At 44.8% G+C, this 25,863-nt stretch overlaps 3 protein-coding genes across 14 annotated transcripts in view; 1 reads left to right on the plus strand and 2 right to left on the minus strand.

Annotated features, from left to right (window-relative positions):
- AK8 (adenylate kinase 8) overlaps positions 1 to 11,568 on the minus strand; it is an 85,154-nt gene extending 73,586 nt beyond the window's left edge. For 2 of the 5 annotated variants that reach the window (XR_008469274.1, XM_054220536.1), the window contains exon 1: positions 1,755 to 1,889. Coding sequence is in view for 1 of the 5 variants with exons in the window: in XM_054220536.1 (XP_054076511.1) it covers positions 1,755 to 1,832 (78 nt within the window). In the remaining 4 variants the exon portion in view is untranslated. The other 3 variants (XM_054220538.1, XM_054220537.1, XM_054220539.1) reach the window with 3 other exon arrangements.
- SPACA9 (sperm acrosome associated 9) lies at positions 1,972 to 8,510 on the plus strand. 3 transcript variants are annotated; one of them, XM_054220556.1, is made up of 5 exons: positions 2,163 to 2,331; positions 2,694 to 2,849; positions 5,723 to 5,925; positions 6,482 to 6,629; positions 8,118 to 8,510. In XM_054220556.1, exons 2-5 carry the CDS (start codon positions 2,706 to 2,708, stop codon positions 8,124 to 8,126), a joined length of 504 nt encoding a protein of 167 aa, XP_054076531.1. In that variant the 5' UTR covers positions 2,163 to 2,331; positions 2,694 to 2,705; the 3' UTR covers positions 8,127 to 8,510. The 3 variants fall into 3 exon arrangements, with proteins under 3 accessions (XP_054076530.1, XP_054076531.1, XP_054076529.1); XM_054220555.1 differs by lacking the exon at positions 2,163 to 2,331 and adding an exon at positions 1,972 to 2,081 and having other exon boundaries at positions 6,482 to 8,146; XM_054220554.1 differs by having other exon boundaries at positions 6,482 to 8,146.
- A 147-nt stretch (positions 11,569 to 11,715) lies between the features above and the next one.
- Positions 11,716 to 25,863, minus strand: part of TSC1 (TSC complex subunit 1) — a 28,176-nt gene continuing 14,028 nt past the window's right edge. For 4 of the 6 annotated variants that reach the window (XM_054220490.1, XM_054220495.1, XM_054220491.1 and 1 more), the window contains 15 exons: positions 24,668 to 24,846; positions 24,106 to 24,215; positions 23,751 to 23,874; positions 23,254 to 23,369; positions 22,866 to 22,938; positions 21,560 to 21,658; positions 20,893 to 21,460; positions 20,098 to 20,141; positions 19,317 to 19,483; positions 18,257 to 18,439; positions 17,753 to 17,863; positions 17,046 to 17,168; positions 15,854 to 16,041; positions 15,580 to 15,741; positions 11,716 to 14,813 (listed from right to left, as the gene is read on the minus strand). In XM_054220490.1, coding sequence (XP_054076465.1) covers positions 14,327 to 14,813; positions 15,580 to 15,741; positions 15,854 to 16,041; positions 17,046 to 17,168; positions 17,753 to 17,863; positions 18,257 to 18,439; positions 19,317 to 19,483; positions 20,098 to 20,141; positions 20,893 to 21,460; positions 21,560 to 21,658; positions 22,866 to 22,938; positions 23,254 to 23,369; positions 23,751 to 23,874; positions 24,106 to 24,215; positions 24,668 to 24,846 — 2,734 coding nt within the window. In that variant the 3' untranslated portion in view covers positions 11,716 to 14,326. The remainder of the gene's footprint in view (positions 14,814 to 15,579; positions 15,742 to 15,853; positions 16,042 to 17,045; positions 17,169 to 17,752; positions 17,864 to 18,256; positions 18,440 to 19,316; positions 19,484 to 20,097; positions 20,142 to 20,892; positions 21,461 to 21,559; positions 21,659 to 22,865; positions 22,939 to 23,253; positions 23,370 to 23,750; positions 23,875 to 24,105; positions 24,216 to 24,667; positions 24,847 to 25,863) is intronic. The other 2 variants (XM_054220492.1, XM_054220493.1) reach the window with 2 other exon arrangements.

Genomic DNA, 25,863 nt, shown 5'->3' on the forward strand with positions numbered 1-25,863 from the left:
GTTTTGACTTAAATTACCTACTGAAATGCTCACACTGGAATAGGATGTCTTTTTCTAAAAATCAGTCATAACACTTTAATATTTGCAAGTAAATTCCATAAAGTCTGTATATTCCATAAAATTTTATCCTCTAACCAACTGGTTGTCTTTTATTGGAGTGGTCTGTTTTCCTTTTCTGCTTCATCCACTTCATTAGAATAATTAAAACACTCAATTTTGTTTATAAACTGTTTAAGGTGCAAGTTCTGATGCTTCAAGGTCTGGATAGCACATAGCACAATGCAGGAAATTTGTATTTTTATTGGAAGCTGATTTAAAAATTATTACTTTCCAGCAACATTTATTTAAACTAAGAAATCTGAATTTGGGACTACAATTACCAGCAGCTTTAAAAATAAAATACCTAGAAAATCTGATCTTATTACAGTTCAAAATTGTTCAGGCTGACAATGACTGATACTTTCACTATTTCGTGCCCAAGTCCTACCCCCACTTCCATGCATGCTTCATTTCATCCAGTGTAATTTTACACGAGCAGTTCTGTTAATCTCTGGGGGAGGTTCACAGTTTGGGTCTCGTGTTTTAGGTTTCACATTTTGGGGTTTGTAAATGTTTAAGTTTAGGACAATAATTTCAAGTCATATGTGTTTGTATTATTATGTTGCTACAACACAATTGAAGCATGAAAAGAGCAACAGTGAGTAAATCCCATAAGTGTTTTATGCAATATGAGGACCTACAGCTGCATTCAATGCCTCATAGCATGCAAAACACACCATTTCCATTAAAAAAACCACAAATATTATGCCACACTGGTCATACTAAATGGCCTTGAAGTTACATGAAAAAAAGAAGAGAGCAGAAATAAGAAAAGGAAAGAAAAATAAGCATTTGTGTGCTTTCCAGTGAGATTTGAAAAAGTAAAAAGGCCTTATACATATAAATCCAAGTTTTGAGTCGAGTTAGCACCAGCACGCAGGGGGAGTCGTCTCCAAAAAGTTCTAACAGAACCGCGCCTGGATATTTAGTCCCTGGCACAAATCTCCCCATGCTCGACAAAAGGGCTTTTTCCACACTTCTAGAACAAAACGTACCTTTCTCTAAGGCAGGGAAACCAATCTTGCTATTTACTGAAATCGCGATGTTAGAAGCGTGCTTCTTTTTCTTTATTTTAGACACACATCTCCACAGAAAAGCCACAACCGCAGCAGGAACACATGGAGAAACAATTTTAAACGCATAATGCGGATCAAGGGGCTGCAGTGTGTCACCTCAGCAGCCTCTGCCTCAGGAAGGGCAAAACCCTTCATCTCGGCTTTTCCCGCTCGATCTGTTACTGCTGCCGCCTCCCTGTCCTGCCAAGCCTGCCTTGCCTTTCACGGACCCAACACCTTTCCCCCACAGCCTGACACTTTCTTCCGCAAAAAAAACAACATATACGAACCCCAGCAATCCACAGGGTATTATTAAAATAAGTTAATTAATTAGGAGAGCCTCCGGCCGGTGCACCTTCCCTCAGACGGCGTCACCCATCCGCCCCTTTCCACAGGGGCCCGGTGCCGGCCGCTGGGGGAAATGGCGGCGGCGCTGCCCCCCGGGCGAGCCGCCGCGGCCGCCAGCGGAGGCCGTGAGGAAACTGGGCCGCCCCCCGCAGGGCCAGGCCGGCGGTCGCCCCGCACTGCCTCCCCACGCCCCGGAGGGGATGGAGGGGGGGAAGCCCCGCGGTGCCCCCGGGGCGGGCGCGGCCCGTTCACCTGCAGGAGACGGAAGAGCTCCCGCTCCTCCGCGTAGGCGCCCACCGGCGGCGGCCACGGCCAGGCGGGGGAGTCCATAGCCGCCCCTAGCAACCAGACCCGCCGCGCCGCTGCGTTGCTAAGGAGCGCGTCATCTCCCCGCGCCGCCGGAAGGCCCCACCCCACTCACCGCCTCCCTAACGGCAACGGGGGTGACGTCATCACAGGGCGACGCGCAGCACCTCCCCGGCGGCGCGGTTGCCAGGGAGACGGCGGCGCGGTTGCCGGGGCGGCCGGGAGAGCCCGGCTGGCCGCTGCCCGCACCGGCCCCTCTCGGCGGGGCTGCCGGTAGGGAGGGCGGGCGGGAGGACGGGGCCTGGGGCGCTGGCGGGTCTCCGGCCGGCAGGCGGGACGGCGGGACGGCCGGCGGCAGGGCCGGGAAACGCCAGCCCCCTGGGCAGGCCCGGCCTGGGCGGGCAGGGACGGGGGTGAACGGCGCCCCGGGCCTCCCCAGCTCCGGCGCTGCCTGTGCCGCCTGCCCAGCCGGCTTCACTTCGTGTCGGAGTTTTGAAGCCGCTTGGGCAATAGTTTTACAGCGGTAAGAGAAGCCGTGTGTCCCTCCGGCCCTTTCGCAGCCCTGTGTTTGATGCATTGCCACATTATGTTTACAATAGACCCACTAGGGTTTATGGCATCTGATTGTCAGTGCTCCCCTCTGGGTTCTCTACCTCTTTTTGCAGCATCGTTACTACCTCATTGACTTACTGTTTGGGGCTCTGGGAGTGCAGAGCTTTGACACAATATATCTTCTCTTTTTTTCTTCTTTTTCCTTTTTTTTTTTTCCTAAAGTTTTCCACTAACCTACACAATTCCAACTCAAGTGACAGATAGAGTTACATGTATAGAATTGCATAATTTCTAAAAAGTAGCTTCCTTTCTCTCCTTCTTTCCAAAATCCAGGAGGGAGAAAACATGAATGAGGCAAAGGAGGCTCTAAGAAACATAGAGCAGAACTACAAGCTCTTCCTGCAGCAGCAGTTTACGTTTATCGGAGCACTGCAGCACACCCGAGAGAATGCACATGACATGATCAGACCTGTGGCAAGCATCAGCCAGGTACAAAGTATACAGCAAAAAGTTCTCTGCCGACGAGACCAGGGACCAATGCAGTGCTGTCACGCACTTGGGTCCAGTTCAGGGATGAATAAATGTTTTTACTAAGGGAAGATGCACAAAAACTCTCTAGTAACATTTGTGTGTAACTCTGCAAACCAGTGGCAAAAAGATTAAGTAGGGGAGAGAAATACCTGTGTTAGGTCTTCTCATTTGCAGAGAAGAAATTTTATTGCTGAGCATCACTTTATGATTTAGTTTAACGCCATCATTTCGCTGCTGAGGCATAGCCAGAAATACAGGGTACAAGAAAACAATCAAACCAAGCCTCCTTCCCCAGCCACACATGGAATCTGTAATCCTTAACTTGTAGTAGCCAGCATGCTTGCCTCTTCCCCCTGGTATTGGTGCTGCTGTAGCTTTCTATAGTGCTTATTAAAAATAATGGCTGTGTTACAGAGGTAGGATGATGGATTGAGGGCTGAAAGTCCCAAGAGTGCTAGGGGTTTTCTGGGCTAGTAAGTGAATTGTCTAGGAATTTTTATAACATGGGATGCTTTAAGTAGTGCAGAGAACTTAGACCACCGGCAGACAGAGGGGGAAGAAAAATCTAAATAAAATTAGAATTGTGGATGTGAGAGAGCAGAACCCAGGCACAAAACCCAGACGGATGCCAAAGCCAGAGTGCAAGCCAAGCTGTTGTTAGGATTAGGACGCAGAAGTGAGCTGGTTGTCTTTGCTACGGGCTGACTTTCTTTAATATAAGGGCTTTGCTCGTAACATTGAAGAGGACTGAGACAGACATTACACTGAACCATTTTTTTCCAAAAATAGGCATTGAGATTTTGTATAACATTATGCTGTTTTTAAAAGTGACAATATTTCAGTGGTATCGAGCAAGCTTGGACTCTGCTTCTTGGCAAGGGTGGAAGGCTTGCTTGTTGCGGGGGGAAGCTCGTAGGTGACTTCAGCAATTCCATTGATCCACGGCGTCATTTGTGATAGAGTAACAGGTGACATAATGGTGGCAAACTGTACTGCGGGGATAGCCCTGAGGGTGCAGCCACGTTACTCCGGGGGGGGGGACAGGAAAGGGAAAAGAACGAGTTACTGGTGAGAACAGGGAGCAACTGGTGCAGCACGTACTGGTGACGCATTGTGCAGGAATTGAACCACTACCAAAGAAAGCTCACTGGGGACAAAACCAGACATCCATTGTATTTCACTGCCATTCTCCTGAATCAGCCCAACCCTATTTTTAATTTTGCATTGGAGGGCATAAGAATAAAAGCAACAAATGCAGAAATATGCGTGCTTTCGGCATACAGCTGGCTTGACTGCCAGCTTTCTTGGGGTGTAAACGTGGAAACTACAGGGGAAAAAAATGCACCTAGATGGGAATCTACTGCATTTCTAACCCCTAAAAGCTGTACGCGGTACCCTTTTCAGTGTCAAGTGATGACATTTCTCAGAGAAAAGAGGAGAGCATAGTAAGGTGGAAAGGTCGAGGAGCACACCATGGTAAGAGAATGGCAACAGCTCCTGAAGTCTTCTGGATGGAGTAGGGTATAAAATCAAATCCCAAGTGGTTTTGTGAGATGAGCTCCTCAGCCATTGCTTCATCCAGAGGCTGAAATCACCCAGCGAGTCCCTGCCCTGCAGAGCCTGGCTGTGGTCATGACATCGGCCCTGCGCAGGGGCTGTCAGTGAACTCCTCCGGCTGCAGCTCAGCTGCTCATCAGCAGGTGGGTAGTGCAGAGCTGGAGCCCTTGCAAGCCGTTGTTCCTGAAGTCCTGGTCCCCATCCTGGTTATACACGTGCATTAACACTCTCTTGTTGATGCGGACAGCAAGGAGTCCTGTTATCCCATTGGTGAACATCCAGGCTAAAACGCTATTCTCTTTAGGACTATTTCTGCTCACAGCAGCAATAAAAAAATCCTGCCACTCACATAGACACAACGCTCAGCAAACAGTGTGGAAGGAGGAATCTGTAGTGGAAATGGACCCTTAGGGGCCATTTTTTATTTTTCTTACAAACCTGCTGAGGATTTGCCCAAGCACAGAGCATGACTTTTCTGTATGCAGGAACTGTACCGATGGTGGAACAGCTACTTCATTCTTGTCTTGAAATCTTACAGAAAGCACTGGAGATGTTAGAGTCCAGCTATGACTGCCAACCAGCTGCTCAGTGTTTTGTATTCTGACCACTCGTGTCTGAAGTGCCTGTAATTTCTTTGGAGAAGATACTTAATCTCTTGGCATAACGTTTCATCACGCAATGCCATTCACTCTGAGTAACAAAAATGCTCAAGGCGAATAGGGAGTATCATTGCTGCAATAGGTTAGTAAGGACAATTTAGGTTAAATGGGCTTAGTTTGCAGTCACATCTAATGATGCCAAATAAAGAACCACAAAGAACACGTGATGCAAACCATCACTCTAAACCATTCCCAGTTTGGCCGCTGCCCTCACCTCCCACCCCACTCTGCCTCGGCAGAGCCATGGCAGTGGCAGAGGGTGCCCTGCTCAGAGCAGACCGAAAACTCCCCTCACACGCAACCTGTTTCTGCAGCGCTTGCAGCGGAGCTGTGGTTTTGGCTGTGATACTCCTACACGTCTTCGAAGAGGGAGGAAGGCTCACTGGTGTGCTGATGAGCAGATCCATCACCCCAGCCTTCTTCAATCGTGATGAATGACAAGCAAACATCTCAGGCATGCTCTCGAAATCTCAATACCCGCCGCTGTATTTGTAGTTTCCGCAGTGGCTCACACCTGCAGAGCCACAAGACAAAGCAGCTTCTTGGCATTAACCTAAGCAACTTTGCAGCACAATGTAATTTAACGTGCATGACCCTGTCTTTCCCCATGTACAGGTACAGTCCTACATGGACCATCACTGTAACAATTCCACGGACAGGCGCATCCTCAGCATGTTCCTAAACATCTGTAACGATCTAAGCAAGCTCTGCCACAAGCTGGAAACCGTGCATTCTGGTAACAACATAACCAACGGCATTTTGGAGAGATGCAAGATGCTCCTTAGCCACAGCAACGATCTGAGCGCCATCCGAGCTAAGTAGGTCTCTCCATCAGCTTACGTGGAGGCAGGTGTCAATGCTGGGGGACTGTCACAAGAACGCATATTCCCACTTCTTCATCAATTCTGTTACGGCACCTTTCTGGCTTTAGTGAGGGTACAAGGTGCTACCCAGGTTACTATTCCAGCTGTTGGGAAAACATCGCAAGCCTCCATTCACAAAAAGGGAGTTTGTTTGTTTATTTGATCCTTTTGTCGGTGCATGGAAGGGCACATACAGGCAGGTTAGTACGCTGAAGTCCCATGCAACGCTCAGGCAGTTTACCTTCTCCTATTCCTGCTCTGCACGCAGCTAATTTTTGTAAGGCAAGTGTCTACATGCTCTTGAATCCTTCCAGGTCTAGCCCAACAGCCAGGATGGTGCGTTTGGCATGACTCATTTAGCAAGACGTAATTCTATCCGTGCCTTTTCGTTTGGGGGGAAATGGCTGGCTGTGCATTTCTGCTCTCCCAGGGGCTCTCCGGGTGCCCCTGTGGGCTCACCAGGGTCGCGTTGCTGGGTCTGCTCTGCCAACTGTTTCCTTCTGTCCCACAGATACCCCCACGCTGTTGTGAATCACCTGAGCTGTGATGAAGCAAAGAATCACTATGGAGGCGTGGTAAGCCTCATCCCCATCGTTCTAGACTGCATGAAGGAGTGGGTAGCCCACGCTGAGAAGCTGCCACGGCGCACGCTGTATAATGTGAGTGGTGGAAGTGCTGTCTCTGAGAAGAGGGCACCCCAGGATGCAGCAGCTAGGGCAGCCATTTCCCAAACACCACGTTCTGTGCACCTCGAGGCTCAGGTCTCAACTAGTAACAAAGATAACGTACAAGTGCAGGAGAGTGTGCATGTCTGGAAGAAGAACCTAAATGACACAGAAAATCACAGCGGGAAACTTAAAGGTCCCTGGAAACCCCCAGGTAGACACGCCTTTTAAAGGATCAAGGTTCACGCATCTTCTGCTTACCATCTTTAATCAGGTGCCCGATTCAAGACAGTGAAATGAATACTAGAGCTTCTGCCTATCCGAGTGTTTCTGAGGAGTTAGCTCTGTAAGCCAGCCCTGACCAGACACATACTCTCCCTTGCTGATGTTTCCACTCTCCTACTTAAAGTCGTACCCCAACAGAAGTAGCTGTAACACTACAGCCGGTCCCTTTGACCAGCGCTGTGGTGAGAGCAGGGGACAGTCAGGAGCAATCAGGTTCTAATCCCTCAGATATGAATCTTAGGCAAGCTGCTTGAAATGGGATTTCACACGTTCTCCCTTTCTGAGGAGCACCCGCTCACTGGCTGAAGCCGCAGGTGTAAAGAACCTGCATGTCTGAAGGACAGGATGCAGAGCAGCAAAAGCCTCTCAGTATAGATTCAGATATTTGTTTGAGGTTCGGTCTTGTCCCTGAAGTTCCCTCACCCCCAGTGAAATTGCCTGGTTATTTGGATCAAAGAATCAAAGTCTACAGGACACTAATGATATCTCCCTTATGTGCCACTGGCTACGGGAAAGGTCAGCGCGCTTTAGCTGCACCGACCGCGCTCTGCTGCATCCTCCTTGCAGGTTCTCACGCCATCGCCAGAACACACCTCTCAGAACATCTTCCCTTAAACGTTTGACTCCTCTGCTGCCAGAGCTAGAGATGCAAAGGAGGACAAACTTCATTTTGCTCTTAGTTTGGTGTACAGACAATATCCCAACTTGAATAAAACACCCCTGTCCTCCCCAGAGCTCTGCAAAGCCAACAAAGTCATTTCTTGTCGATGCGATTCATGGGAATCTGGCGGGAGCAGAGAGACTGAGAGAGCTGTGGCCATTTTCAGACCATCCCTTTTCAAGTTGCAAGTTAAAATGTCTGTGCTTTCCCTTTTTTGAGATGAGGATCTGGCTTGCCTGGCTTTCAAGGATGTTACGAGGCTTAGTTCATTAAAACTGCAAGGCATTTGAAACAGTCTCATGCTGCTTTTATACCAGCACTTTGCGATTCCAGCACAGTGACTTTGGATCAGGGCCGAGAACAGCTTTACTTCCAGTTTGCTTAGGGAGGGTCAGCAGAGTCCCAGCTCTCCCCAGTCCCTGGAGCTGGAGTGCGGTTTTGGTGGTGCTTCTATTCAAGCACTGTTAGGTACAAACTTCAGATCTCAGTAATGCGGCGTCTTCCCTGTATCTGACTGCTCTTTTCCCCTCACACAGGCAAATTAGCTCCTGTTCTTTGCTTCTTGCCGGAAGACACTCCTGAATAAACAATTTCCCCTTGCGTAACTGGCTCAGTTTGCTAAAATTGTGAGATAGCTTTTGCCTTAAAATGAGCAGATTTTGGCAACAAGCAGCCAAAAAAGAAGGGAGAATTAATGCAGAGGAGGGAGCACAGGAAGGAACGTTAGCTCAGATGAAATGGGAAGTATTTTCAGGAGCATTTGTATTCCTCACATAACCCCACCTTCTTTGGCACTTTTTTCCCTTCCCCTATCCACGTGTGCTGCAATGCAAGACATCTGCCCACGCTGCAGCAGAAGCCTATTTTTAGGAGACATCATGATCTGACTGAATCGAACCTCGCTGAATTCAGAACGGTAACGACGTTTGCCAGGGTCACACAGAGACTCCCAGGCACTGCTGGGGCCATGGCCAGCAAAATGTGACCGTCGCCCTCTTGGGCTTTAGTTGAGCGCCCTGTTGCAGAGGCAGCTTCAGGCAGAGGCATCAAAGTTGCTCGCAGCCGCCCTGTTGTGTTTCACGCTGCAAAGACAAGTGTCCGATGACAGCTGCTGTCTCGGAAAGTTTTTCAGAACAAGTACACGCTCCGTGGGCACCGGGGGACACAAGAGACGCCATTCCCAGATCTTGTTTCCAACCTTTGTCACCCCATCATATAGTTTAAACTTGAACACGCAGGCTCTGATAAGACCAAAATTATCCTCCAGTTTGTAGTTCATTTTCAGCTTTCACAGCACAAATTGAGGGTCAGGACAGCCCCATTGAACCCTGCCTACCACCTCCCCACCCTGCTGCTCAAAATGCCGATGCAGTTGTCCATTTGCACCTCATCGAGGTCGCGATACATGCAAGAAACACAATTCCCAAACCTTAATAATAATTTCTGCCCTGGCCTTATCCTTTCAATCAGTCTTAAGCAGACAAAAATTTAAGACACGAGCAGAAAAATGAGTGCATAAAACTTGCAATCTGAGGCTTGGTAATGACATGACCAGAATCTGTTGGAAGACTGCAAAGTTAAGTCTCACAAAAACATCTAGACAAATTACTTAATTTCCATACAAGTTCCCCTCTTCCAGAGTGGATGGACACTTCAAAAGACAAAAAGATACAGCAAGAATTGTTTTTCTCTATTACAAATCAAGCTGTTTGAAGAATTTACATAAACAGGATGTAAATGCCAAACACAGAAGTGCAATAAAGTTCTACTTTAGCCTCCATGAGCATAAAATTGCAAGACACACAGTGAGAAACCAGGCAGGGCACCAAACTGACTCACCTAGGGATCTGCCAGGTGGCCCGGGAAATAAATGCTGCTTTTTCATTCGAAGACTGAAATAGAAACACGGGCTGGTAGTAGACGATCTCAACAGAACCCTGGTGTCTGCGGGCTATAAATTACCTCTGTGCTCCCCTGGATTCAGCGATGGGTCAGGCCAGGCTTCTCTCAGCCTGGAGCGGGGCCAGGATGCCCTGTACGTTACGCGCCTGGTCCCAGGTCCCCCAGGCCGAGCCGGGGGGGCTCAGCTCGGACCCCGCGGAGTGTGGGGTGCTGGTGGGCTCTGACGGGAACGGGGGGGGCGATTCAAGGGGGAGGGGAAACTCGGCATCCCCAAAAAATGTCATTAAAGCCGACGCGGAGCGAAGTGGCGGCGTCGTGGGGCCTCTAGTGGCCGCGGCCCGCAGGCGGCGGGGCGAGCGGGGGGGCGAGCGGGGCCAGGGCTGCCCCGGGCCGGGCTCCCCGCACCCTCCCGTTCGCGTCCAGCGGGCAAAGGCTCTCAAAAGCCATTTTTAACAAGTTCCGACAACCCGGCCCCGAATCGAGAGGGATTTCTGAGGTTTGCACAGGGGCTGCGGCCCCGGGAGACGGGGGCGGCTGCGGGACCACCCCCCCCGCGGCCGGGATTTGAGGAGCGCCGTGGGCTGTGCCCGTCCCCGTCCGTCAGGTCGCCGCATCCAGCGGGACGGCTCTGCTTTCCGAAGCCTGCTGGCCTCAGCGCGGGGCGCAGCACCGCTCCGAACTGGGTAACGGGCCAAAGGCGAGCGGCGGCCGCTGAGGCAGGGCAGGGAGCGCCTGAAGAATCCCGACACGGAGCTTGGCAGACGCTGAAGATCGGCCAGCGAGGCCTGAGCTAGAGCCTGCGCTTGGACTGAAGAAGGGCTTCAAGGCAAAACCAAGCAGCGCTCGCAGACACCGACATCACAAAGACCATCGGTCCAAATTATTTGGAATAAAGTTCTGTCTGAAAAGTAAAGCCTATGTGAACGCTAACTAAGCTTTACTCGTGAAGCCCCTGCATGGATGAAATAGCTCAACTGCCGCTGATATTCTAAGCTATTTTGTAACCACTTGCTTTTGAAATCCACCATTGCACCAGCAGCTAAGTAGCTTCAATAAATTAAGATCAATGAGCAGATACTTTAAATTCAGGAAATAAAATTATTTCCTTCCCTCATGTCTACTGCATGTTTACTGTTGGGTTATGAGCTACCAAACGTACTACCTCGCAGTAGTAAGGAAGGTACTCTTTTTGTACCCTGGTGTATATATTGCTGTGGGATATATATATAAAAACTTTTTTTTTTTTTTTTACACTGACACGTGCAGCTTTTCCATGCTAAGCTTGTTCAGGGATATGCAAAATGCATTTAAAATAAAGTAACGGCAAGTCAAAGTCCCTTTCTGCTTTGTTTTCATTTTACTTACACCATGCCGTGGAACTCACCCCAATGCAGAAGGCCCAAAGACAACCCCAAGAAAACGTTTATGGTAACTTTTACATAAAGTTCTCCATAAGCACCAAAGTGTGTTCACAAACAGAGTGTATGTCGCTCCCGCCATCCCCCTGCACGTGTTGTTCAAATTTATGATTTATACTCAGTCCTCAACTGGAATGGCGAGGTTCATGGATGAACTTCTAAATTGCTTTGAGCAACCTTTCAAATATTCATTTATTTCAGAAAAAAAAACCAACCCAAAAAACAAACCAGTAAGGAAGTGCCAGGCTGGAAAAAAGAAAAAACCAAAATAAGAAAATCCCCTTAACCTACCGGGTTAAACTTACAGTAAAATGGCCCCAAAGTTCCTTCGTTTTGAGAGACTGTTCTCCTGCGTGTGCAGTGACTCTTGAGCAGGTACAGAGGGGAAAAGCACGTTGACGGGACAGAGCAGGGCGGCCACATTCCAACAGTGTCCCCAGCTTTGCAAACAAGAGTCTCCGACATTTTCAGCTATTAATTTGTCTCATCACTGTGCAGTCTCGACTACACGAACAACGCCAGGCAGAGAGCTAAAATGCAGATTTGCAGTACTGGATTGTTTGCAGTTAATTTATGGATTATACCGGCATGTTGTGGCTGAGTTTGTTTTTCAACAGAAGAAAAACAGCTTTGGCTCCACGCAGGAAAGTGAGCTGCTAACAAAGAACCCCGTGCAAAAAGGGGCAGAACCACTTCTCTGCTCCATACGATGCACATCCTGGAAGACGCTTCGCTACTGCACTTGTTTCTGCACGTTTTGTCTCAGCACGGCCCGGTCCCAAAGAGGTCGGCTTGCAGGGAATTTAACACAGAGTAGTGCAAAACAATACATTTTATTTGTTCACAGTTAAACACAAGCAACTGCCTTGACATTTTAGAACATTCTAATAAGGACAGCAAAACCTCCTTTTGGTTTAAGTTCTCTTTTAGCTTACGATTGTACCATTTCCTCGTATTTCATATTTATGGCATTTAATGTGGATTGTTTAACATGCTTACAAAGAGCGAGGCAGGGAACAGATTAACTTGACAAAGACAGCAATTTTAGATTTAACTAAAAGCAGTCAGTTAAAAAAATCTGTTTCCACTTCACTGATGGGACCCCTTCAAACAAACTGCAAGTTAACTACATACAGCAGATCCATGATTTTTTAGAGACTTACAAAAAAAATTGCAAAATTTGTTCCTCCATAATCTTTGTGGTCCATAAACAAACCTAAAGTGGTTTCCATTACTATCCCGGTGCTAAAATCCTTTTTAAAAGAAGAAAAAAAAAAAGCCACCTTATCAATGAGCTTGCATTACCGCCAGGGCATTTTTGTAACCGACAACAAAAACCGCCTCTCCTCAGAACAAGTGAAGTCATCGCATACAGCAAGATACCTTTTTGGGCTCGGCAAAGCAGAAGGACGGGCTAACGAACACAACGGCATCCGACGGCTGAGCCGGCCCTTCACGGGCAACGAGCAAACCGTTCACTCCTGGGGCTGGGACCCGCTGGGGCAAGGGGCAGGAAACCTCCAAATCTTACCGAAACATACGCTACCACGTTTGCTACCACTAAGTCTTAGAAAGCCTATAGACATGTCGACAAAACCAGTCTGTCACTTACAACCAACTCTCTATTTTCTATTCCATGCAGATTCGAGCTTTGACAAAACCACTGAAGTTCACCTTTACTTTCAGAGTTAGGACTGACCAACCGCAAGGACACTGAGAATAATTCAGACAGGCAGAAATGTATTTAGACCCTCGCTGTTATGGAAGAAGCAGAAATGGGAGGAAAAGTAGTGTCAAGTGCAAGTTAGCATACTGCCAGCCGCTTTGACGGAGTCCTGTTCCTACTCAGGTTAAGAAGGCATGTGGACTACAAGTGCAAGTGTACTTGGACTCGATCCATATGTGAGACGACTCTTCAACAGCAGCTGCCACCCACAGAATGTTTAAGAAAAGAGGCCGCGTGTGACGCAGGGTAGCTGTGAAGCCTGATACGTCTAAGTACGCCCGGACCCAGACATATCTAACATTTAAAACAAGCACACTGCCTTCCTAACAGCGGGCTCTGTTCCGTCTTGAAGGAGATTGAGTCTGACCACTGACAAGCCCTGATCCCACAATCCTCCTTCACAGAAGGCTCATCATTGACTTAAAACATGATTAACGCAGAAAGGCTTCACGACAGAATTCTGATTCTCAGTTTGAGCAGGCTTCCTCCTCAGCCTTGTCTTCTAAGGAAAGACGATGAGGGTGAAGGGGAGATACCCAGAGCCAAACTGACACTGCTGAGCTGAAAAATGTGCTGCAGTCTGGGCAGAACAGCTCTCAAAGGAAACCACAGTCCGTAAGTCAAGCCTGAAAACCTATTCCCAGGAAGAATTAAGCCAATTTCTTGGACTCAAAACACCGTGGTCTTGCTCAGACTGGGAACAAAGACCAGAACCATGAAGGAGGGTCAGGCGGCACAAGTATCTCCCTGATTAGAGAAACCAATGCTCTTCTGCAGATCTTTGTAAGCTTGCAATTCTACACACGTGTTCTGCACGCTCTCCCTACTTCAGTAAAGCTTCCTTTTCCCTCTTCTCCCACCCCAACTGCTTTCCCACACGAACCAGCCTGGGGTCAGGACCGGTCTGTCAGGCAAACACTTAAAATACCAAAAAGATCAGAAGCTAGTGTTTTAACAAATCTTCAGCACATACGGTCTTGTCTGCATTACAAGCTCCAGCTCCTTATTAAGTGTCTGTTCAAATGCAACTTTCCAGGAAATGTTAAGGACAATATAAACAATGATCATGAATTAGGGTGAATTAATCGTTTTGCAGAGGTACACTGTTCTTTAAACATTTAGGTATTCAATCAGAGTCCAACTTAGTGAAGACTGGGCTCTGAGGGATGTGGGACAGTGGACAGGCAAAACAGAGACCTTTAGATGAACGCACTAGAAATTCTAGTGCTGCTTCTCTCCAGGATGAAAGCAACCGAAGTCACCCAGACAGGCAGCACAATTAACTGCTCTAAATTGGAAGCTTGCAAGGAAATACAAAGCATTCAGAGTGGATTCACAAATGTTAATTTGGCCTCATATTGCACTCAAGTTCATAAACGCAGCCACTCAACTAGGGACAGGGAGAAAGGGAAAAAATACTTGCAAATGCTAACAGTTGTCCCTTCAAATTAGTACACGCTGCTAAGGCCTGAATTTGAGAAAGAAGCAGGAGTTAGGCTGGGCGTTTCACTTCCAGACCCAAAAATCCACTTTGCATTCGTTCAGCAGCCTTTTTCCGTTTCTGGACATCAATCCTATTCCGCTGCACGAGCTAGCTGCTCAGACCAAAGAAACAGAAAAGCTTTTAGTTAAACTTGCATTCACGCCTCCTGTTCTATGCCAAGAATATGAAAATAACACTGATTGACTATCTTCCTTTTTAACTGTGGTCATGATGAGTTTCATTGTAGTCCATGATATGAAGCTGTCCAACACTGCTTTCCTGGATCTTAGGCGAGAGGCTAAGGTTATCGGGGCTTGGAGGGGCCTTTGTCTCCATGTTCGGATCTTTACATAGTTCAGTCTTTAGAGCATCAGAAAGCCTGCTGACGGTTACACCCTCCTCATCACACTGGCTCTCACTCTTGTTGCGAAATAATTCTCGTGCCTTCATTCCGAGGAAGCTCTTGGAGCTGGGGAGTGAACCTACAGTCAGTGGGACAGTAGTAGAGGGCTCCAGCAACACGGATGTCTCCCAGCGGCTGCTGAATCTCTGATTCTGGGGTTTTTCTGGGGTGGAGAGCTCACTGCTGCTGCCACCCTTACTGCTACTGCTACCTCGAGTGCTGGGAGGTTTGGTCTCTCCATTTCTACCAATTGTTTCTTCACTGTATCCCGCCACAGTATCTTCGTTACCACAATCCAGCCTGTTTTGGGAAGAGAGAGGATTCAGTGTCAAGAAAACTGCAGCAACTGTGTACAACTGAAGGAGAAATGGTTGGGAAGGCAGGTTACTTCGATTACTTTCCATTTCTGCCACTACAGAGGTACTTTAACAGTTTCCCTTTCACCGTTTTGTAGCAAAGCAGAAGTGACAGAGGATAACCAGAAAGGTAAGTGTCACACACACGGCTTTGCAACACCCAGTGTTTCAAGTCCCAAACTGACAATAATCCCAAAGCAGAACGGAACTGGATCCTGATCCGTTTAGGTAAAGGAGGATATCTATACAGCTTCCTTGGATCCTAGACCTTTCTTTTACCTAACCCAAGCCCAGGTGATCACCATAAATCTGCTGGCAGTGCAGGAAATTCTCCTGATGCTGTAGCAGAATTTGGTGCAGGAAGAAAAGGTATGAACTGAGGGAAAGTAGAGCACTCCCAAGACACTACAGGTCGACCTATGTAAAACAGCTACTTAACAAAAGGGTAACAATTTGAATGTTTAAGAGAGCGGTCTATGAGACAAACCAGAGGTTTCTCTCAAACTTTGAGTAACGGTTCAGCTGTCTGAAAAGTACTTCATGAGCACTTCCAGTTTTGTCAACGACTCAGTAACCTGGGCAGAGTCTGTAAAAGGGGGAGTAACAGAAATATTTTGAGATGACGCATCCAAGTGCTGGGAATTCCACAAGGATATCAACTTCCAAGGAGCTGGTCATGAGTCCAGCATATTTTACATCATCACCCTTACCTTTCTTCTGCTGCTTCAGCTGCTTCTGCTCTTTCATCTTCAAGTTTTTTCAGTAGGCTGCTCTTCTCCAGCCGGCCAAACAGATCCAAGATCTCCAGCTCAAATGCCTGTGTGATTCTTTTCTGGGCCTTGTACCTACTTTCTACTGCTTGCAGCTGACCTCTGAACAGAAAAAGAAACCGAGAACCATCAGGTTCAGTGTTTCCAGATTCTGCACAACTATGACGGTGCCTCTGTCAACGCACAGTTAAAATTTTACATAGGAAGCTCCTACCTTGCTTGGATTTTGACATCTTCTAGGTATTTCTTTTGCTCCAAGAAGAGGTGGTCCTTTTTAGCAAGCTGAGATTCCAGTTCAGCTATCCGTTTCTGGGAAGCATCAAGCCTTTGGCTTTGCTGTTGAACACACAATTTTGCCTTCTCCAGTTCTTTCCGAAAAGCAGCGTGCAACATTTCAACCTCCTCGAAGGAAAGAACACAATGTTAAAGTATAATTTGTGCATTATTTTCATTAATATTTAGACATGTTTCTGATGCTATAAATAGACACATTTTTAAGCAGGACGGAATAAAAGCAGCATTTCTAAAAACAGATATAGAAAACTGGATACTCTGAGGATGTACACTATTAAGTTACTGTGAAAATAACTATACATCACTGGAATTTATTAGCACGTTAATGTTCCTTATGAAATGCCCTTTTCAGCAAAGCAAACTTGCCAGTTCTGCACCAGATTAGGATAAACAAAGTCAATTTTAAAACCATTTTTGCAACACGACCTTCATTAAATACCAGTGAAAGACTTTTTTTTTTTTTGGCTTATTATCCACCTTCTTTAATTACTTGCTCTCACGCAGAAACAGTTATATTGTTGTGTAATTTACTTGCTTCTAATTAAAAAAGGTTTCTTTGAAGTCAGGAAGTAAAACCATATGAACCACAGAAGTTTTAGTAAAGTTAGTATTAACTCTTAATAGGAAAATGACCGAGTAAGAAGACTACTTTTTTTCAAAACAGAAGATCACAAAACCTGGTAAAACCTTGGTTAAGATCTTTCTACAAATTCTAGCAACGCTACCCTGCGTTACACGCTTTCACAAATGTAAGAGCCCAATGTTACTTTACCAGCAACGGTCTGCTGCCAATCACCTTAAGAGCACAGTAAAGTCTTGGTCTTTGACAAGATAAAATTGCTAAGAATTTACATGAAGTGGCTAAAATTGACTTCAGGTGTACCCTAAGTCTTAGCTCTCAAGCACAGGGCACTCAAGAGATTCCATAACAACACGGTACCCAAAAATAGCTGAACAGATTAAATATGAAATCCAATCCCTGAAAATCATATTTCAAAGCCAAGTATCTGTTAAGTAATGAAGCATTTCCTTCATTCTGAACACAAGGCTGAGAACAGCCCGATGACGACCTCAAGTGATGTCTTCCCAAAAGGCCTCCTCTGGAATCATACCTTTGTAGTGTCTGTGTGCTTGTGCTGCAGCTGCTCCAGGTACAACTCATTGACCTCTCCAAGAACCAGAAGTTGCCTGTTCAAGAACTCCATCTGCTGTTGCACCGATTCACTGTTGGAAAGCTTTAAAGAGAAATTGAACAGAATCAAACATTGCAATGAATAGTCCAGCAGGAGAGCCATAGCTGATAGGCATTGTGTTCACAGGATATTTTTATAACAAAGGCAGACAAAAACAAGAATCCAATGCATCATAGGTAATAGGTGTTGAATAAATTAGCTTTCATAAAGCTGGTGACGGTCCATACAGAATGCCACCACATAGGCGTTGCTTCCCTTAAGACAACCATGTTTCCACTTACACGAGAAGTCCATTCAATTTCTGATATAAACAAGATCTCTAAGGCATCAAGATTTAGCAAAGCTTTAATACAAGTTCATATTGCTTAATCTGCAAATTTCTACTGTGCAAAAAGCAGACAAAATGAGACGTTTCAGAAGCCTTTGAACTGAGTTCAAAGTTTCTTCACCAAAACAGGTTTCTCTCTGTTATTTTGGTGCAATTTATATCGGATTCTATGGAACTAAGGACAGGCTTCTTTCAGAACAAGCAAGAAAAAGCACCTGATAAAAATTATAAAAAAACCCCAACAAACCAGAAAGACACAAAGGGACAAAGGGACCCTGGGAACAGTAGCTATTCTTACCTTTTGAGAAACTTGGCTAAGAAGCAATTCAGTGTGACACACCTTGTTGTTAGCCTTCTTTAATTCTAACCTCAGATCTGCAATCATATTCCGGCAGTCTTCCAGCTTGGTCTGTTCAAATCAAAAAAACAACAACAACCCCACACAACCCTCAGTCAGGGTTCTGAAACTTTAGTAAGGACTAGCAATGGCATATGGCTGGAGGGCCATTAACCCCAGCACCATAAATCAAGTTATACTGAGTACTTGTGAAAGTCACAAAACCAGCTAAGAAACTGCATTTTTCTATTTCCAAACTGAAGACGGGACAAAACAGAACTATAAAAGGATGATGACTAAGTTAGGCATTTCCAATTATGCACCGTCTTACTCTGAATTATGGCAATACCTATTATAGAGATATATAAATTTCTCTCAGATATTTCATGCCATGTTATTAGGAAGGTTATTTTTAAAACCACAGTAAGTAGATAACATTATTTTGTTTGGTGCCACGCTTCATACCTGCAATTCCTGGCTCTGGTTGTAGAATTCCTCCCGGTCGTGTTGCAGCTGTCTGATCTGGCTGTGAAGCTGAGCCACTATATTTTCATGTTCCTCCTGAAACTGGTGGTACCTTGCCTGTTCTTTCTGCAGACTCAGTTTCAAGGCCTGGATTTCTTTTTCCTGTAGTTTCAGCTGATCTTTCTGTTAAGAACCCCATAGGAAGCATCAGACAAGACACCTGCTTTATCAGTTAGAACATCTGTCCTAAGTTGCTAGCTAATAGCATGCAGGCATAACACTTCTCTATTGATAGGACATTCTATCTAGAGCATGTTTTTACAGCTTTTGGGGTTTGGTTCAGTTTTTGGCTGAAAAATGGTAACAGAGTGGGCAGGCTGAAAACCCTGGTCACATCCAAAGGCACAACGAGCAACAGCAGATTATTCCACTGCAGCTCATGCTCTCAACAGGCACTTGGGCTTCATAGCTGAAGCAACAGTTCATCTTCCAACACCTATTTGGAGGTCTATTTTTGGATCTTCTACTGAATTATCAAAAGGTGAAACTGTTGATGGAATTAGCTATAATACGGTGACACAGAATGAAACATCCCTAAATCTGTAGTGAAACATCTTTCAACGCACTTAACTTGGAATTTTACCATAGTGAATAGCTCTGAAAAGGAACATTTGACTTTTCACAGTTTTTGCTATTACTCCTCAATTGAGGAGAGAAAGGACAATACCTCTTCAAATAATGCAATAAGGTGTCAACCTAGGCATTAAGTAACCACTCCACTAACTGTGAAGCCTTTAACATTATCCAAAGGTAAGTGCTGGCAGTGGTCAAGCATGCAGGCATCCATGATTCAGTTGCCTACAGTCAAACAGAAACTACTGGTTTTAATAATCACAGTGCACGTAACTCGTCCACAAATCATTCCACAAACACTGACTTTAATGAGGTGAGAAGTGAGGCTCCTTTTCTGAGCAGGACTGAAAAATACTGGCCAAACCAATTAACATTTGTTCTATCATCGCTGTATTTAAATCACTGCTAGAATTGTATCCCTGCTCACCATGGCAGCATTATGTTCCTCCAGTGCTGTTGCTTTGATCACTTTTCGCAAGAGTCGACGGTTCCGAAGGGCATGTTGCTGTCTTTTGAAGCGCTCGTACAATAACTGGTTGTGCAGCAAAAGCAATTGGTTGCGCAGGGTGTGAATCTCATCTGAAGGGGGAGAACCTGGATTGGAGTGAGACGGCAGAAGATGTTACTGAACTGTACCGTCCCTCTTCCAGATTTGGGAAGTATTTTTTTAAAATAAGCAAATTAGCGTTATTTGAAATTACAACTTAAAGATGTCTGCTCCATTTGATGCCCAATACAAAGTCTCAAAGATTTTTCCCAGAGCAACACGTACATGCTTCAAATACTCCTTCTACTGAGAAAAAAAGCCAAGCTCACCATCATCACAGAAGCCTAAGAGCACAGAACTATGACACACATGAAGCAGCAAGAAAAACAATCATAATTTTTAGATTCTAGTAGTATTTCAAAGGTGGAAGGGTCTGTTAGATGTTCAGAATCATTCTGAAGGCTAGCAGATCTTAAATGGTCAAAAGCAGAAATATCTAGAACTGTGGGGAAGGCAGCTTTCACTTTTCAAAGATGAAAAAAAGCAGCTCATCTCACTGGAACACAGATGTCCATCTGCTAAGCAGATAATCCATGACTCAATGGAGGGCACCATTTTTTTTTTTCCTCAATAACGTGGCAGAAGAAGTATGCAGGTCATTGTTTAAGCAAGTCTAATAATAGAGGAACAGATTGCCAAAACACATGAGAAACTTCCTCACCTCCAAAGTGAGTCCAGTCAGCAGATTTACTTGGCAGAGACAATCTGAAAAATGAAGATGCAGCATGAAATAGTAAGTTTAAATATACAAACACTCTGCAAGTCACCTTAAAATGGAATGCCCACCTCAAAAGAGCTTACAGCCTAACAAAAGTGCAATTACACTCAGTCAGTATGAAGCGAATAAGGAGGGACCGTGCAAGCAGCAGGTTGCAAAGGCAGATGATGGAGGGCATCGTTTCTTGGAAGTTAAAAAAATTCTCTCAGGCATAGAAAACAGCATAAGGACAAAGCAGACTACAGGGTAAAAAGATGGAAAGAAGGAATACAGCAGATACACCTAAACCTTAAATCTGGTTCTCCAGTTTTTAGCTTCATATATATTAGAAAGAAGAAAATGTTAATCTCCCCTTGGCCTCAACATTTGCTTTAGACCATCTAGTGAGGGACTTAAACCTGATAACGTAAATAAATCTCACTAACAGTGGTACCAAACCCACACTTGTAGCACAGCCAACAGCCCTACTTCTTCATCCCAAGCTCTGCAGTGAAGCCAGTAAGAGTCCTAGTAAAAGTCACAGCCCCTTGTTTTTATATCAAAGCAACCACATTACCACTGCAAATATAAAAACCCTCCACCCAGAACCCCTAGCTCAGCAACAGTAACATTTCACAGAACACAGTTTCATTGTAGATTTCCAGACAGGCCTGCTTTTCAGGCACAGCTATTGGAGAAAAGACAACACAAAAAAGAAATAACAAGAAAGTATGCAGAGTAAGATCTTCAGTCACCTACTTGTTCAGCTCCTTAGTGTGTGCATCCGCTCCTTGCTGTATCAGTCTGTCTAGTACTTCCACAGGAGAAGTAGAGGACATGCAGTCGTCATCCTGGGTTCCCTTGGCTTTCTTTAGCAACTCCTCAGTCTTCTTGCCAACAAAGAGGTAGGCAGTCTTTGGTAATGCAACCTCAAAAAGGTGCTCATATAGGGGAGGCTGCCCGCTCCCAAACACCACCCTTCTTTGTGCTGGTACTTTGCAAGGGCTGGGAGTGAGAATACTCGTCTCCCCAGAGGTTCCTTCTCTGTTACCAGCAGGGCTTTCACCAGAGCCTCCACAGGGCTTGTCTATGGGAGTAAATGTTTGTTTGGGTGTTTCCCGCGCACTCTCAGGCCCAGGCTTGTCCAGAGATGTTAAAGGCTCAGAGGTCTGACTGTGTCCCTGAACACTAGAGACTACTGAATGGGTCTTCTTTTGAGAGCCTGACAGACTTTCATTTGTGCGGTAAAACGGAGAGTCAAATCCTCCTCTAGGCACCATGTGTTCAGCATCGGTTGTGATCTCGGAGATCTCTTTAGATATTGCATCTGAGAAGGATGGGAGGGGGAAGCATAATTATGCACCTAGTATTTCGACATTATAAACATTTCCTTAGCTAAGGTTTATGTAAGGATGACAGAAATTACCTTCCTCTCTGTCCTTTTCAGCACTATCTTCAAAAGACAAACCACCTAAAAACTCTGGAAGATCACTTAGGGTTACTGAACTTTTACTACCGGGTGTGTCTGAAGAAAAGAAAAGAAAAAAGAAAAGTTAGTTGTAAAAATGCTGTTTTCTCCAGCCTTATCACAGCACAAACCAGAAGTCTTTTACTGCTGTAAGGTCCTTAGAATAAGGACCTTAGAATAAATGACCGCCTCTATGAATAGGGATGTGCTGTTTGCAATTTAACCCATTAAATAAATTAAAAAAAAAGAAAGAGGCTTAAGTGTAGAGTGACTACTATACTTCCACATCAGCTTTAAACTCCCCTTTAGCTTCTCATCTGGCTGCACAAGGACACCAACCGACGTAATACAAACTTGACAATATGAGACTACTGATCAAAACTCTGAGACAGCTGCCAGGGGGATACACACTAAGGCATGCAGGACAGAAACCTCATGCTCGCGGCTCAGTCACAGCTTAGGAACCCAGTGAAAAACCTAGCCTGTTCTTAACTTGTAATTCAGAAAGTTCAGATTCCAGTGTTGCTATAAAACCTCACCAAGAAAAACCAGTTTTAAATATCACTATCACCTCCACTTCGAGGATGGTAAAGATTCACAGTACAGAAGTCTCAATACAGTGCCAAAAACCTTTCTACAGCTGTCACAGATGTAGATGACAGAGAATGGAAAATGGAAGCTAGATTTACCTATTAGAAGCTGAGTTCCACAACCATCCACTGTTGATTTCAATATTCCACAGGACTTTAAAAAAAGGTTCAAGTACAGCAATAAAATTGTAGATAGAAAACAAAGTTTTTCCAAGCGCCTTTAAAAGGGAGCATCGTATCTATCCTTATGTGCAGCCTTACAGTTTAATCCAGATATGAGACATAAAACTTGTTAAAGACTTCATATATAACTCGCTGCTTCCAATAAAAAAATTCACCCTCAAAGAATCAGCTTTTTTTAAAAAAAATATCCTTTTTCAACCTTCAGTGCTGATCCGCATATTTAAACATGCGTAAGTATGCAAGAGGGCAAGTTAAAAAATTCTGCAAGCTATTTCTGAAGATGAATAAATAGAAACAAAACTAAAAGCATCACAAGAAGGTTTTAAGTTGAATCACAGGTTAAAGCAGGATCCTGGAACTACGAAGAACTCAGGAAAAAAAAAGAAAGTGAAAAACTTGTGGAAAAGTGTTTGGCAATTGGAACATCTGTCAATAAAACCAGGATTTGTTTACAACAGGTTATTGTAATGGGGAGAGGAAATGGAATTTACCCAATGATTTATCGCTGTTTGTGACATTTTGCTGTCGGTAGAGTAAAGGCCTCCCAGGATCTGGTTTGTCCTCCTGAAAAAAACAAACCAAAATAAATTCTTCACCTCAGGTATTTATTGGAAATTAACCTCTTGGACAGTTTCATAGAAAGGAAATTCCTGCAAATAGATGGCTTAAACAGCAAACCAGTATTAAAAGTCTTAAAATTGTGCAACTGGAAATGGCAATAGTTGTCTAAACTTAGAAGGAAAATGAGTTTTTTGCAATTAAATGCAACGTTTTTTGTCAATCAGTTACTCTAATTTTCCTTTCTTGGTTACGGTCACTGCATGTATGACAAGTCAATGAAAAAAAAAATCAGATTTGTTTGGCAGAATTTTGTTATACCTTTTTAGGAGGCGTGGCAGCAGCTGAAGGGAGTGAAACATGCACAAAGTCATCTGAAGTGCAGGGTGGAGGAGGAGATGTGGCTGGCGTTCCCAAAGGTGTTCCTTTCCCCCCTGCTGAAAAGGAGGAGCAAGTTTTCTCAGCAAGGCTCCAACTTACTCGTTTCAGCTGAATATTGTATGTGAAGAATTATACGTTTATACACTATCTCAACCATTTACTTCTTAAATCTCTTTCAACTATTTACCAAGATAAATGCGCACAGTTTCTAAAAGGCCTGTTTCAGACTTTGACACTTAATTCACTGTAACTTATTTCTTATCTCAGTGTTTGCGCTCGTACTGCTCTGGATGACCAGGTACTCAGTTCACAGAAATAATGACTTAAGCCTATCAAATGGCATGGTGTGGCATTCCCATTTAAGACGCAAAATTTACAGCCAGAGTTTCTGTTACAACAAACCTTTTGAAGGTCTAATTCCAAAATGCAGCACGTACCAGATGTGCCAAAAGCTTTGCTGTAAGGTTGTGATGCAGACTGGGATGACTCTGATGGGACAACTCCAGGGGAGGTTGGTGGAGTGGTCATACCACAAACTGCAGAAGGACTCCAGATGGTAACCTATGTAAAAGCAATAAGTACAAATCAGCGAAGCTCAGAAAAGGTGTATGTGAAACATCTGCATCCAGGTTCCGACACAGGAAATCAGATGGATATAAAATCTGAAACGCACACTGAGTTCTGAAGAATTCACTGTACTTCTCAGAAACGTCAATTTTTTAGACTGTCACAAGAAACTACGAACAAAGTGCAAAGAATTAAAAGCACGCTGGGCTTTATCTTCTGCTTTACCTGCTGTGGCTCAGTTGATGGCTGTATTGACTGTGGGCTCAAAATCTGAGGTAGCTGCCCTGGCATTTGTAATAGTGTTAGCCGAGGAGTGGAATATGGGGTAGAAGTCCCTGAAAGTTTAAAAAAAAAAACAAAACAAAACAAACAAAACCAAACTTAAAAGTATCCTACACATCAGATACAAATCAACTATTCTTCTGGTTAATAATTAAAGACTTTTAAACGAAACACTTCAAATTCATTCAATATAGACAGTCACAGCTAGCAAACAAGAGACTTTTCTTCCAGCCCAAGAAAATAGCTATTGAATATTTTATTTTTTTGTCTGGTTCGTTGTTTTGGGGCAGGGAAGAGGTTGGGGAAAGGCAACTTTGCCAACATTCTGTATGTCTGCATGACCAGAGCATACATCTATATACTTGGATTTTTTTTTAAATGATGGTTTGTTTTCTGGTGCCTAAGATTTAGACTTTAAGCGGGATAAGTTAGTAAGATGTCTTTTTCCAAAAGGCCAATTTTCCTCCAGGAATTGGGTATTTGTTAGCCGTCAGGCAGGTCTTACCATAGCTGCTCTGTGTGTCAATGTAATAGCTGGCACTGGGGTCAGTTTGACGATGTTTTAAGCTTGTGCAGAGTTTCCGAGACACAGAGTAATAGCCATCTTCATACGAGGCTTCTGCAGGGTCCAGGGAGATTTTGGCACATTCTATCACAACATCGTGAGTTTCTAGTCTTTTCCACCTGCAGACAGTTTTTGGATCCAAAAGAGTAAGTTAGTCAATTATTGTTACAAACAAAGAGTTCCTGGAGATATGAGGAATTGGATTGTTGGATGGCTCATTTGTTCCAGACAGCTTTGCATGCTCCCAGCCAAAACTGGAACAAGGCACCATATAGAAATTGCAACCAGATGACTTTTAAGAGGGGGTTTCAAAGAGGACACAAACAGCTTTGACACAGAGATCCATAAAGGTCTGCCATGGAGCACTCTGGAAAGGAGGAACAGCATACGAAGACTTGGTTGGTCCTGAGCTTCAGCAACTGTAGAAATCAGCTCAACTAGACTCAGATGTTGGTAGTCAAAATTTAGACATGCCAGCAGCAAGGGAATCTTGTATTATTTAAGCAAACACCATCTGCAATGACAGTTTCAGGACTGTGTTTTCCCTCCCAACTTTTAGGAATGTTTTTTGTTACTACTACCTCCTTCACTCTGAAAACTTTTTCTCACTAAACTAAGCAGCCAGATTAGATTTGCCCAATATTTCAGGGGATGGAAGTTCACTGTGAAGAAGAGAAAGCACATAAGGCTGCCTATTAAAGGCTGAGTTGCTTCTGAATGTAAGATATTATGTGCAATATACCAAATCAGAAGGCTTTGACTGGTAGTTTTGTGCCAATTGTACTCCTTAGCGCTGCCACCCTCCCCCCTGTCTGGGAGAAGTCTGCAAAATTGAGCATTGTGATATTCAATAGGTTCCCATTTAGTAGTGTTTTCCTAGTGGCTCTGAAAAGCAGGGCAAGAGCACTACTGTGCAGCAACAAGAGTCAATTTCTCCTCTTCAGTGGCTGGGCCTGTGGAGACAAGAGAAAAGCAGCAAGTGGTGCTGCTGCAGGCAAATGAGCCTATTTCTAAAGAAAACTAATACAGCTGATAATGTTAAGACATACCTGTTAAAAGAATTGATCTGTTAACTGAACCAATATCTAGGTACCAAAACAAGACACACTGAAGCCATTTTAAACACTTAAATCCCA

The sequence above is a fragment of the Rissa tridactyla genome, chromosome 14 (assembly GCF_028500815.1).
Source record: "Rissa tridactyla isolate bRisTri1 chromosome 14, bRisTri1.patW.cur.20221130, whole genome shotgun sequence".
Classification (NCBI taxonomy): domain Eukaryota; kingdom Metazoa; phylum Chordata; class Aves; order Charadriiformes; family Laridae; genus Rissa; species Rissa tridactyla.